The 14,602-nt window shown below is 34.9% G+C and overlaps 1 protein-coding gene and 2 long non-coding RNA genes across 6 annotated transcripts; 2 read left to right on the forward strand and 1 right to left on the reverse strand.

Annotated features, from left to right (window-relative positions):
* Window positions 1-4,839: 4,839 nt before the first annotated feature.
* LOC140874375 (uncharacterized) lies at window positions 4,840-5,418 on the reverse strand. Its single transcript, XM_073277661.1, has one exon. It carries the CDS (start codon window positions 5,416-5,418, stop codon window positions 4,840-4,842), a length of 579 nt encoding a protein of 192 aa, XP_073133762.1.
* Window positions 5,419-7,932: 2,514 nt separating this feature from the next.
* LOC140875605 (uncharacterized) lies at window positions 7,933-11,402 on the forward strand. Of its 4 annotated transcripts, XR_012148522.1 has the most exons (8): window positions 7,933-8,075; window positions 8,262-8,351; window positions 8,818-9,138; window positions 9,233-9,397; window positions 10,326-10,484; window positions 10,738-10,802; window positions 11,129-11,181; window positions 11,382-11,402. It is a non-coding gene; the product is annotated as an uncharacterized lncRNA (long non-coding RNA). The 4 variants fall into 4 exon arrangements; XR_012148523.1 differs by lacking the exon at window positions 11,129-11,181; XR_012148524.1 differs by lacking the exons at window positions 11,129-11,181; window positions 11,382-11,402 and having other exon boundaries at window positions 8,254-8,351; window positions 10,738-11,088.
* Window positions 11,401-12,738, forward strand: LOC140875606 (uncharacterized). The gene is made up of 5 exons (XR_012148525.1): window positions 11,401-11,469; window positions 11,578-11,670; window positions 12,062-12,130; window positions 12,436-12,501; window positions 12,596-12,738. It is a non-coding gene; the product is annotated as an uncharacterized lncRNA (long non-coding RNA).
* The last annotated feature ends 1,864 nt before the right edge of the window (window positions 12,739-14,602 follow it).

The following is a 14,602-nucleotide window of genomic DNA, read 5'->3' on the forward strand; positions in this document are numbered from 1 at the left end:
CATTTGAAAGGTTCAAATAATTCAAGGCTGAAGTATAAAACAAACTAGGTAAAAGTATTAAGGCACTTCGATCGGATCGAGGTGGAGAATACTTAAGTACCGAGTTTTTGGACTATCTAAAAGAGAATGGGATTCTCTCACAGTGGACTCCTCCTATGACACCTCAGCTTAATGGTGTTTCGGAGCGTCGCAATCGAACTTTGTTGGACATGGTTCGATCCATGATGAGCTTCACTGAGCTCCCACCTTCGTTTTGGGGCTACGCGCTTGAAACGGCGCTATTGTTGTTAAACAACGTCCACACTAAAGCAGTAAATAAAACACCATACGAGTTATGGAATGGCAAAGCTCCTAAGTATTCGTACTTGAGGATTTGGGGATGTCCTGCTTACGTGAAGCAGACAGTAGGAGATAAGTTGGATAGTCGATCCTCCTTATGTTATTTTGTGGGATATCCGAAGAATTCAATCGGATATTATTTCTATCATCCTAATGAAACAAAAGTGTTTGTTTCAAGGAATGCCACCTTCTTGGAGAAGGAGTTCTTATTGGATAAGAAAGGCAAGATGATGGAACTCGAAGAAATTCGAGAAGAACCCGAGATACAAAATAGCGATCCTACACCTCAAGAATCATCACAAGACACGCCTACTACTAGGAGATCCGAGAGGACTTCTAGGCCTCCTATTAGATATGGTCTTCTTCTTGAAGGGGATCAAAGTGAACCCGACATTGGATGTGATCCAAGAAACTTCAAGGAAGCAATTTCTGATGCGGATTCAAATTTATGGCTTGAAGCTATGCAATCGGAAATATATTCGATGCATTCTAACCAAGTTTGGTCTTTAGTAGATCCTCCCGATGGAATTGTTCCAATTGGGTGCAAATGGATCTACAAGAGAAAGCTTGGGCCTGATGGAAAGGTATTGACCTACAAGGCACGATTGGTGGAAAAAGGTTATACTCAAAGACAAGGAGTTGACTATGATGAAACCTTTTCACCAGTCGCAATGTTCAAGTCCATAAGAATCCTTATTGCCATAGCAGCATGGTATGACTATGAGATATGGCAAATGGATGTAAAGACTGCTTTTCTTAATGTAAACATTAAGGAAGAGATCTATATGATGCAGCCTGAGGGATACACATCCATGGGAAGCGAGCATAAGGTATGCAAGCTTCAGAGATCAATTTATGGTCTCAAACAAGCATCAAGAAGTTGGAACCAGAAATTTGATGAAACAATAAAGGATTTTGGTTTCATCAAGAACCCGGAGGAACCATGCGTGTACAAGAAAGTAGTTAAGGATGCGGTAACATTCTTAGTACTTTATGTTGATGACATCCTACTCATGGGGAATGACGTAGGGATGTTGCAGTCAACAAAGATATGGTTATCAAGTAGATTCTCGATGAAGGATTTGGGTGAGGCCTCCTATATTCTTGGGATACAGATCTATAGAGATAGATCTAAGAGAATGATAGGACTTACTCAATCAACCTACATCGAAACCATATTGAAAAGGTTTTCAATGGATGGGTCCAAGAGAGGACATCTACCTATGTGTCATGGAGTTTCTTTATCCAAGTCTATGTGTCCCAAGACTGACGAAGAGATAGAGAAGATGACACACATACCATATGCGTCAGCCATTGGTAGTATCATGTATGGGATGATATCTACCAGACCGGATGTGGCCTATGCTCTGAGCGTCACGAGCAGATATCAAGCCAATCCCGGTCAAATGCATTGGAAAGCCGTGAAGGATATTCTTAAGTACTTGCGAAGGACTAAGAATTTATTCATGGTTTATGGAGGAAGAGAATTGAAGTTGGAAGGCTACACCGACTCTAGCTTCCAATGTGACGTGGATGACTCGAAATCAACCTCTGGATTTGTATTCGTGCTCAATGACGGTTCTGTCTCTTGGAAGAGTTTCAAGAAAGACACCACAGCGGATTCCACCACTGAGGCAGAATACATTGCAGCATCAGCTGCTGCTAAAGAGGCGGTTTGGATAAGGAAATTCATCCAAGAGTTGGGTGTAATTCCTGAAGCTGTTGGTCCAGTCCCGGTGTACTGTGACAACACGGGTGCCGTTGCTCAGGCAAAGGAGCCAAGGTCTCATCAGAAGTCCAAACACGTACTGAGGAAATACCACATCATCCGGGAGATTGTGGAAAGAGGAGACATCAGTGTCGAGAGAGTGGCCTCTATAGACAATATCGCTGATCCGCTTACTAAGCCCTTGCCAGGACCATTGTTTGACAAACATCGCGAAGCAATAGGATTACGTAGTATGACTAGTTGGCTTTAGGGCAAGTGGGAGATTGAAAGAGTGGGTGCCCGGTTAGCCAACTTGTGGCTATAGGCTTTTATGACTCTATGTAAAACAATCTTTTTTTTAATATAATTTACACGTTTATAATGGTATTGACTTTATCTTTCTTCATATTGTTATATTATGATATAATATTGTTGTTTTGATAAAGACCTTGAATATACTATAGTGTATGTACGATGTGGTAGCACATGGGGATGTCTATCATGAAACACATCTTATAGTCACTGTATATTCTAAACTGTTCCTAGTCAATTGAGCCGTCCGCAAATAAGGATAAGGATCACTCGAGATTGAGACTAGCATTTGCGATGCCGAGTACCATATTTCATTGGTATGGAACATAGAGATGTTCAAAGCATGCAAATGGATATTCATATGATGAATGATCGAACTACCCTATTCGGACTTTCCAAGTGGTTATCACTTATCAAGTGGATAAAGTCCGCGGTTTTGGTTGTACACCATTAGTCCTTATTACTTGAAACATCATTGAGACTCTATATGCTAGTACTGTACTTTGACTCGTTTACCGACTCTATTGGGGTCATCAGGTGTCGGGATTGGGTATAGTTACGACACATATAGGAATCGATGCTTTGTTGTCAAGGATTCACAACATACTTGTGAGTGTGGATATCCTATGCGATCTGAGGAGATATTAGTGTGACGAATCTCTGGCCAGAGTACATGATGTGTTTTAGGTTAATTGGTTATCCTAGTAACACATGCGATATCACTATTTGATCTCCAAGATGTAATGCATAGTTATCGAATCTCGAACGACTCTCGATATACCAATGGTTGTTGATTCGATCGGGATATATGGATGAAGGGACCGTACTGTACGCTAACCAAAATCTACTGGTTCTTGCAGGCACTATCAGTAATACCTAGGGAATCATGGGGCGATATTGCTAGGCGCTCTTACCATGATTCGATGGGTAAGTCGGAAATTGTTGTTCCGAGTCACAAGGAGTTGTGAGCCCACGACTAGCTGTATTCCTGAACCATTGAGGGTTACACAAGTAATGGATTACTAAAACCCCGTAGAGATAGTTAAATTTAAAGAGTTAAATTTAATGAAAGAGAAGTTGGACTTCTTAACTAAAAGGAGTGGGATTTTCTAAAATGACATAGGGATGGACATTTTTGGAAATCACTGAATTCGGATTCAGAAAAATTATCTTGACTCTAAAAGATGCAGAAATGGTTTCTGTGCACATTGGTGAAATCAGTTTATCAATCGGAGTCACGATGAATTTTATATTAATTTTTAGAACAACGGGCTTGGCTTGTTGGGCTTAAGTTATGGATTGTGGGCTTTAAGGAGTTAGAGTCCTAACACAATTATAACTTAACCTAGTCTAGAAATTATCTATAAATATATGTAGTGGGTTCGAAAATTGCATGCAATTCATTATCAAATTTTCGAAAAACACTACAAAATATTTCAAGAGGATTTTCGAAATCTTCTTGTCCCTTTCGGAGAAAATCCAGTCTTGTGATTTTTGCAAAAAATTACAATTCTGAATTAACAGATCATATCTGTTTATTCTCTACGCAAACTTCTGATTGATTTCTAGTGCAGTCAATCAGAGGGTTTCTGTTTTCCATTCGTGGAACTTATTCCAGTGATTGATCGTGACGCCATCGGTTCCCGGGATATACAAGAAGAGCAGATTAAATTCTGTTGGAGTCCATTATCTCGTTTCGAGATTTAAGGTAAAACATTAATTGTGATTATATGTTTTACTTGTGTGAATTTAATCGTAAAAGTTTTGATACCCAGATATGGAATCGTTCCATATTAATAAAAATAAAATTTTAAACTTCCGCTGCACCGGGTATCAATTCTAATTGATCTGAACACCGTTTTCCAACAATCAGGACTGCGGGTACCCTAAGGAAAGAAAATGACTGACTTTCTGACTAAATTTTGCAGCATTTTTGTTCCTCAACAAAAGGAGAGAAAGTGGCCGAAAACTAAACCTACAAACTAACTAGGTTTCTCGAAAATAAGGAGAGAAAATAAAGACGATTTAGGTGTGATTTTCAACAAGGTTTGCTCATCTATTTATAACCACAAAAAGAAGTTTAAGATTGACTAGGATTTCGATAATCAAAGTTTGAATGGAAATCATATCACTTAAAGATTTTACTCCATCTATATCTTGATTACTTATCTTATTTTTGTAAACTAAATATCTCACAAAATTAATAAATAAAAATCTAAATATATACGCTATCCCCAAAATTATCTCGGAATATATAATTATACCATGAATTAAAAATATAAATTATAAAAATTCGGGGTTTCACACAGAGTTACTTTTGACTTTTGAGCATTCAATCCAGAAACATGAACATATTAATTGATGCAAATGAAAGGTAACCACCATTAAATTTCAAGTCTCGGATCCATAAAATTATTATTGGATGAAATGTTAAGAGACTTAATTCATACAGTTGATGATCATATATTCAGAGTTAATCATCATACACCATCCACAGGAAGACGGCCGACGGTATTGAATGAGACTTGTCCAATTAAATTGGCGAAGTGAATCCCTTTCCAAATCTCAGCATCTGAAATTTTCTTGGAAGTAATTGCATTTCGACATGTGTCTATATCATCTGAATACCCAATCATAATGTCATATGTTGCTGTGTCGGGTTCTCCTGGAATTTCACCCCGAGCACTTTGGAATGACGAAACAAAACCTTTATATGCATCTTCACACGTTTGCAATACGTATTTGTAATCTGCTTTTAATCCGGTCTGCTTCAGCTGCTTTTGCACGTAAGACAGCTGTCTCTTGCTTACGTTGGAGATGGCGAACTCGAGTAAAGCGATCGAAATACTTAGCAGATCTTTTGCTGCTGCAATACGAGGTTCAGATTCGAGAGTTTTGATGCACATCTTTGTGTCAAATTCTTTGATCTCCTTGCTAGTACTTCCGCACACATCGTCTATAAGCGGCGACGGAGAAGAAGCAACTTGGGGAACCGACGAAAGTACGAGGGTCGACGCCAGAAAGCTCAAGATAGCTATTGAAACAGCCCCACAAGCCATTATTTTTTCTTTGATTTTTCTCAATGTAATGGTGGTGTATTTGGTTTGATGGGAAGGATATATATATATGTGTGTGTCTATATGCCAAGAAATAAAGTGGGATTATGTGCAACGAATAAGATTAAATGGGATTATCTATTTTGAAATACAATAATATATCGATTATATTCTAATTTTGAAAAGATCAAAAGATATAAGAAATTCATGAATCCAGATTTTGGAGATTTTTCTTATTCTATTTTAGTCTTTGGATTAAATACATGATGCCAATTTTTTCATTAATAAATCTAAGAAAACCCGGCCCACAAAATCTAATAGAGTTGAGATACGCGGAGAACTGCTCTCGGTGGAGGACATATATATATATCATATATTAACACTAATTAAAAACGAATGCATGCAGATATAGGAGATTTTATGAGGTTTACTTGAAATCAGATTTACATCATATTTGGTTAAATTGACTATGCAAATAAAATGGTTAACTGCATATAACTATAACCCGTATCAGATTAATATTCATGATTATGCATTTATCTAATTTTTTCTATTACTTTTATTATAGTTCCTTTCCAATAGCAAATAATTTTCACATATATTTTTCAAGATTAATTAGGAATCTTGTGGGATCGATCAACTCAATATATATTGAAAAATAATAATTTTGATATAAGCGTAATTCTTTTCTACAAGCCGAGTAAGGTAAGAGATTCATCTTACAAAATTTATCCGAACCCATCTTATAGCTAGGAATTTCTGTGATTTTTTATATATCCAATTTTGTCGTTCATTTCATATTATAATTGAGATACGTATATAAACGTATAACCCATGCCTTTGTGCCAACAATATAAAATTACTTCTTAGAACCAATAGAATTTTATTAATGATTTATTTATTTAATAAATAATTTTTTTTTCAAATAAACTCTTACTAAATTTTATATGTTGAGTTGTTTGCAAGAAAAAAAGAGAGCAAATAAATAAATAAATAAAAACAGAGAGCAAGTTTTCAATTTTTTTAGAACAGATGTATTAAAATATAATTTTAAAAAAATGAACTAGAGATTATTGTTGTAGTTTTTTATATTAATCTCTCCTAAATTTATATATTTCCCTCCTCTCAAGAAATTTAACTATTCTGATGCGTTTAAAAATGCATTCACCTCTCCGTACTTTATGAAATGAATTCAAATTACATGCATGATAATAAATTAATATTGACATACAAGTGATATCACTTTGCGAAAGCTAAAAAAAATACATCTGTTTACATCATTATATTCTTATCTTAAAGAAAAAAAGTGTTGTGTTTATCGAATATGAAGAAAATTTTAGACCTGGAATTAGTATATAAACACGAGCTCGATCGAAATCTAAAATTTTTAGCTCGAATTCAACTCGAAAGATACAAACATGTTCGAAATCTATTGAAACTGCTCGCATAAAATAAAAACTCGAAAGGCTTGAAAAACATTTATTTTATATATATATTGATGGGTTAGAATCTCAATTTTATTAAATATTAACTTGAGCCCAAGATACAAGGGTCCAAGCCCATTAAGCACTCTTAAAACTCTATAAATTGAGGAACATCTCCATATTCAAGGGATTCTCATTTTTCTCTCCAACTTGAGCTTTCTTATTTTGGAAGATTATCATTGTGCTCTTGGCTGACTAGTGTCTACGCCAGGGAACCATCCGGCGCCTCTGACATTTTTTTGTGACGCGGGTAACGATTCACGAAGTTTCAGTTTACGTTGCATGGTTCACTTTACGTTACGTGTTTACCTTACGTTGCAAGGTTCACCTTACGCTACGTATTTACCTTACGCTGCATTGTTCACCTTACGCTACGTGAGTACTCTACGTCGCAAGGTTCAACCTAAATACCTTACGTAATACTTGTATTTTTTGGCTACATCATATATATATATATATATACATATTATATATTTGACATAAAATCATCAGCAATTTTGAAAGTGTCCAAAATATTATATGATAATTAGATAAATAATTGACACTTAATGGCATTCGCATGCCGTTAAAGGTCATTTTTCGCAATAAGTAGTAATATCCTTTCGGATATAAGGATTTAGTCTGTATTGGGAAAAGAGTATTTCGGACTCGATTAAAATTATTTTTATTAGATAGCTTACGTGTAGACTACAAGAAAATTAAAAAGCAACAACACTCAAAAGATAACGGTTTTAATAAAAACCGTTGTTTTTTAATCTTTAACAACGGTTTTAAAAACAACCGTTGTCTTTGAGCTTTTTTAAAATTAAAACACAACGGTTTTTAAAACACCGTTGTCTTTGAGTGGTTAAAGACAACGTTTTTTAAAAACCGTTCTCTATGAGTGCGTTTTTAAGTTTTAAAAGACAACGGTTTTATTAAAAATGTTGTCTTTGAATCTTTTTTAATAATTAATTTTTTTATTAATTTTATACATAATATTTTCTAGCCCTTCAATTTTCTCGGATCCCTTTTCTCTCTCCTCTGAATCACCTTCAAAATCGCAATGACTCCCTACTTCAAAATCGCGATGTCTTTGCCGCCCGATCTCGCGGCTGTTCAACGCCGAAACCGAAAATTGATTGAGGGTTTTTGTAGCACACATTTAGAGCTTCGATGTGATGCCCATTTCAGAAGGTAATACTCACGTTTGGTTTGAATCCGAGAAGCCTAGGTCGCGAGTTGTTCTTGGTTTATGTTAATCTATTTCTTCGTTTGATTGTTGTTATGATCGTATTTTGAGCTTGTAAATAGGCTGTTTTCGATCCTAAGATATTCAAGTACAGCTGCTTGTTTTCTAATTTTATGTTGCTAGCCACCCAGGTCTCACCGAAATCTGCCGTGCGACTTCTTGTTCCAAATCTGGGGGCTTCTTCTTCGATTTAGAAAATTCCAACCTCGGATAGATTTCCGGTATGTCGATGATTTAACGGTAACGGGCAGCGGCATTTTGCAAACATATGTTATATCTTTTTTTAATATAAAAGATTCCTCACGGCCCTCATCTGCATGTCTTTATGTCATTTTATTTTATGTTTGACTCGAAATATTTTTGTTTCAATTTATTATGTGATATCAGGAATAAACGATGTCTAAGTGTTAAAAAATTAAAATTATTGATTTATAAATATTTTTTATTATTGGAGTGGGGTGGTCTATGCTAATGAATAGGATTAGATGGGTAGGCAAGAATATTTACATGTTGGCACATGAGAATGATTGAATGAGGATAACTTCGACCGGAAATAAGTGGACCAATAATGGGCTCTAATTCTAATCTTTTTAGTAGGAGTTTGTATGTATCAATTCCTTGTTAGTTATTATTAGTCGCATTACAAGTATAATTCTTGTGATTTTACTTGAACTTTCACTTCTGCAGCATAAACTTATTGGTATGTAGTGTGGCGTCTCCACATGTAGTTGTCATTTCGTCACAGTTTAATTGGCTGCTTGTTAACTTGGAGGTTTCAGCATGAATCTGATCAGAACTGCCATTTCTGTCACATATTAATGTCCTAAGGTGACTTAATTAATCGACGGAATTTACCGATTTAACCAACAAAGAACCATGGCTATCATCCACCAAGTCGGTTGTTAAACTTGACTGTTGTTTGGGAAGCCTGGGAAGAGTGGCCTGGTAGCTTTGAACTTAAATCTTGCTGAAGTTGCTGAACTTGTGAAAGCACGCCTTGGTGTTGAGGTGACTGCAATTTTAACCTATGGCTTTTTGCTATTACTCTATTAGCTCAAAGTTTCAAATTAATTTACAAACTGGATGCTATTTACCATCGTAGGTTGGGTCGCATGTGCTTTAGGGTCTGACAAAAACCCCCATGGTATTGCCCTTGTCCACCCTGCTTTCTCCTCTTGGAAAGGTTTGTACATGAATGGACCTTACTGCGGTGCAAGACATCTTGCTCAAGACATGTTACAAAGATAATGAAGGTGCCGATAATGAGGTTAGCAATTTTCTTCTCATCTTTGAACTTGTGAATCGGAAACCATCTCAAGTTTGTGGGATATTCTAAATATCACTCTTCAAATTCGTCTGTGCTTGAAGTTTGTATTGAAAGTCAACGTTTCTTATTTAGGATATGTATTAAAATTTAAGCTTTGATGCCTAATCTATGTTGTATAAATTATTATAAAAAAAAACCGTGTTGCATAAATTTATTTTACTTTTACCATTTGGAATTCACATTTGATGGTTTGAAGCTTTATTCTGATTTTTACTAAATGTTTATTTATATATCAAACCTACTCTGCAACTCTATAATTTATTTCCACCAAACATTCATTCATACTCGGTCTTTTTCTTTTTCCCCAAAAATTATTATTACTAATATTATCTTAAGAAGAAAGATGGTGAAATTACTGGAAATCCAAGGTTCTTCCAATGATCAAGAAGTGTTCGAGAACCCCAAAAAATCCACTTCCGTCAAAGCTTGCAAGTCTTTATATGTGTTTAAGCTACGTACGTACTTAAGTCATATAAATAATACATACCTGTATATGAATTGTATGTTGGAGGAATACTCAAAAACCATTGAAGACAACAAGGCTGAGCTTCAGCCTAAGGCGGTTGAAATCTATGAAGCTTGCTCTTTCTTTTTGGTTCTTGAAGATGGGATTTTGTAGTTTTATGTTTACCTTTTTAAGAGTAGATTATTTTCATTATTTTTTTTTTGTGGAAGTAAAGTTTTTAGTTCATAAAAATAATGTTAAATCTTGGTGTGTGTGTGTGTAAGATTAATTAATTTGCATCTAAAAATTAAGTTGCAAGATTAATTATTGACACTTTGTTCAAGTAGAAGTTGCTGAAAAACCAAGTTTCAGTTATAATTTTTTACTGATTAAAATGAATATATGTGTTTGGAAAAATAACAGACTTTGGTGAAGGAGCCAAAGAAGTCAGGTCTTTAAAGCCCGAATGAAGGCATACATGTCAAACGGATCCACAATTTCTCTGCTTTTGTTCCTGAATTTTCTGATGAACTTGTCGCTGAATGTGCTGATCCTAGCAATTGTATAGCATCTCCAGATCAGGTTTGTTCCTATTTTGGACCTTTGGTTTTTATATCATGTTTGCTGCAAAACCTGTTGTTTTCCTTTTCAAATTTTAACCATGTGGCAGCAACAATATGATGAGAAAAACATACATTGAAGGTTATATGATACTTTAAATGTTCTACTGGAAATGAAAATAATTTAAAGATAAGAAGGAAATTCAATGCAAGGTAATTTTATTTACGTTCTCCTTCTAAAGCTAATTCATCTCAATGGAATAAATTCATTGCAGACCAAAAGTCTTGGACCTAGAAACTGAATTGAAAATCAAGCGTATTTGGAGAGCTTGAGGAACAAGTAAGATTTCTCTCTTTTGTATAATGCATATTGACTGCTTCGCTGAGGTTCTTTGGAATTTGGTTTAATATTTATTTCTTGTGTGTACTGACTGTATCACTGTGGTTCATTGGAATTTGGTTTCTAGATGTGTAACTTATTATGATTTTGTTCCATAATATCACTTCTTTCGATTTCCGCCATTCCAATTCTTTGCTGCAATATGTCGGCCTTCAAAACCTCATACGAAGAAATGAATAATTATATAGAACAGGAAACACTCCAAGTGGCGGAGTAATCTGTATCTTTGCGACAGTGAGACTGAAGTATTTGAATGTTTTTTTTAGTTGTTTCAATATCCCTCCAAAGAGGCAGCACCGGCGAATGACGATTCCAAAAGGTTGAAATTGTGACTAGAGTTTTTTCTTGTTATTTCGATCAATGCAAACAGGAGACTTGAGGAAAAATGCAAGCTATTAACCATGGCTCTTGCTGTATTTCATACTTCAAGCGATCCTGCCTAGTAGAAATATTTGCATTTACTTTTCAAATAATTTAACATTCTTGAAATTATTTCAAGAAATTGCTTCTTACTTCCAGGAAATGGAAGGACACTGTTGAAATAGAAGGACACTGTTGATTAATGGGTGAGGTTGAATGTAAGAGGAAGAGATCACTCAATTCAGCGGTAAAATCAAGAAATTTATTCACATTTTTTTTCTATCAAATTATATATAATAAAAATAGGAACAAATTCATATATTTATACTACTGAAATGGCAACTTTCTGTAACAGATGACAAGAAGTCACCACCCCACCAAGCTCAACTAAAGAACAACACTCAAACTACGGGAATGGTTTCTCACGGAGAAGCACAAAATGGTTCAGGCTTGGAAAATATTGCTACCAGATTTTTGGAATTTAAATTTTAAAAAATAATCCAGTTATTTTTTATTTTAAAAATTCGTCTCGCGTTAAATATGATATTTCTTGTTGCTATGGACTTGAATTTTCTATTGAAACACAAGTAATGCATACATCATACACATATAACATGAGCAACGTGCACAACTTTAGGATAAAAGCATGGTCATCAATCCAGTATTATAGGAGTACAATATTGTATAGCAGAAAAGCAACGTACACAACTTTAGGACAAATTTTAATATATTTTCATGAAATTGTTACGGGTTTACATAATAAAAATATAAATGGAGTTAAAATAGATGCTTAATGGTTATTGAATTAGAATATGTTTGTTTTTATATCATTTGATTAGGATTCAAGCCAATAGAACAAAAGGGTGAGAAATTGAAAGCCCATCTCCTGCACTTTGAAAAAAAAAAGGGTATTCTTCTTCTTCATCGATTCTCGATCTCTGTTTTTTCCATATCGACATTTACCAAATACAATGGAGTTCTATGATTGTATACTTTTGAAGTTCTATGATTGTATACTTCCACCATTATATGTTGGCTTTTATTGACTCTGGTCCTAAAATTGAATTTCAGTTTAAGTCCAGATTCTAGCAGTGTGTTTGATTAAATTGTGGGAATATTTGGTAGGGAATTTCGAATTGGTGTTTGATTAAAAGATATAGAGCTCTGTTTTTTTATTCGAAATGTGGTAATTGGTTATCTGATTATGCATTAGGTATCATGTCTTATTCTGGGTAATCGAAGAGACGTGAGCCTTTGGATTATTGAGTTTACTAGTTTAGTAAGTGATTTTTGTTGCCTTTGGAATTGGCGAGTTTCTTGTTTTTTAAAATCATGTGTTCATGATTTTTTTTTTTTTTTTGAATAATTTATAGTTTGGATTGACAAATCAAAAGAAAAGGATGAATGCGGCTTTCATGAAGAATCTTTATTTCTATTTAGGAAAAAAAATCGATGTGGTTTTGAAGTTTATCAACATATTAGCATAGCTCTATTATATAGTATTCATGAAATTAGGATTCAAATTTTGAATTGAATAATTTACAATAATGAAAAACTTTATATTAAATTTTTTTTACAAATTTTTAATTTTGAGGAATTTATAATATTGGAAATTGTATATTAATTTTTTTTTTTTTATACCTGAAAAAAGACAAGGGTGAAAAACCGTTGTTAAAGAGATCTTTAAAAATCGATGTTCAAGGCCATGATGTTAAAAGTGCGCAAAAAAGACACCAATTTTTAACCGTTGTCTTTTTTAGCCAAAGACAACGGTTTTTCACCGTTGTAAAACCGTTGACGTTGGCTCGAAAAGACAACGGTTTTTAACCATTGTCTTTGACCGTGCTTTTAACAACATGACCTTTAACATCGGTTTTAAATACCCCTTTAACAACGGTTTTTCACCCTTGTTTTTTAGCATTTTTGTTGTAGGATCATAAGCTTTAATATTTTATCGATATATCACGTAAGCTATCTAATAAAAATAATTTCTCATTTTATCGATTAACATGAAAGCAAACAGTTGATCATACTATTCACAAGACAAATATAAATCTGACAATCAATAAAATAAAATCAACTCTGAAAAATCCAAACAAACATCCAAGTTTTCTACATGAATTTGTTCGGCTCAATCACGCCGTCTTGGTTGAAAACAAACTACTCAATAATTGAAATTATAATTCAATAAATGAAATAAAGAAGAACATAAAAAGAAAAAAGTGTAGAAATCTTCTCCCAAGCTTTGAAGCCGCCTCCCTTGTGTTGTCTGTGTTCGGAACCCTTAATCTGTTGATTAGATTTGTATTTATATGCCCAAGAGTCTTCAAAAGATAGCATCTAATTCAAACAAGAGTTTCCAAAAATACAAATTCTGCACGCTCTGCTCGCTCGAGCGAGCAACTTTCTGTCTGGGAAAATTATTGGCAAGTCTCGCTCGCTCGAGCTAGCATAGACTCTCGCTCGAGCGAGTGGATTTTTCTGCTCCGCGCGACGATTTTGAAAAATTCATATCTTAAGTTCTAGCCATCGGATCGAGCTGAAATTTGTACAGTAGCTTTAAAACATAGAACTTCATTCTGAACGGTGGAGATCGGATTTGGATCTCTTTAAAATTTAATTTGAATTTTCGACCAAGGCTGCTCTATAATTCATTCTTCAGAAATCTATTTTCCTACAAAATTAACCCGGTGAGTGAAATACACACACATGCACTAAAACAAATAAAAACACACATAAAACATTATGAAAACACACAAAATAGACATAAAAATATCACGAACTAATGCATACAAAATGCACTTATCACTCATGTATGCAACATACAGTCATGACATGATGTATATAAATACATATAAAATATGCAATCACATAATCCATGCAAACACATAATACATGCATACTCAATTTGGATATCTCGAATAATACTTTCGTACCTTACTAAGGCAGATCCTAGAAGCTCCCATCTAGGTCCAAGTCTATCATCCAGCACTACAACATAAATAATCATGCATTACCTAGCATGCCAAACATCATCTACTAGGCTCTAAAAGGATTAATTAAATTATAGTCTACTCCTTATTTACTATAGGGAATCAAAGTCATACCTTCGTCCGTCGTCAGCCCACTGATGTCGCAAGCCCCAGGGCCTGGGCATATCCTAGCTACGACCCCTGAACGCCTCGCCAGAGCTCCGCCGCCTGGCTGCTACTGCGGACACTGTCCTCTATAAAAAAATACTATTTCCTACTCCAACTCTTAAAGAAAGAGTCCCGAAGCCCTTAAAATAGAGCCATTACCGGGAGAGGAGAGGAAATTTGACATTCAAAATGAGAGCCTCGGACCCCTTTTTATAGGCCTGGGTTCAGACGATCCGAACT

This window comes from Henckelia pumila, chromosome 1 (genome assembly GCF_033568475.1).
Source record: "Henckelia pumila isolate YLH828 chromosome 1, ASM3356847v2, whole genome shotgun sequence".
Taxonomy (NCBI): domain Eukaryota; kingdom Viridiplantae; phylum Streptophyta; class Magnoliopsida; order Lamiales; family Gesneriaceae; genus Henckelia; species Henckelia pumila.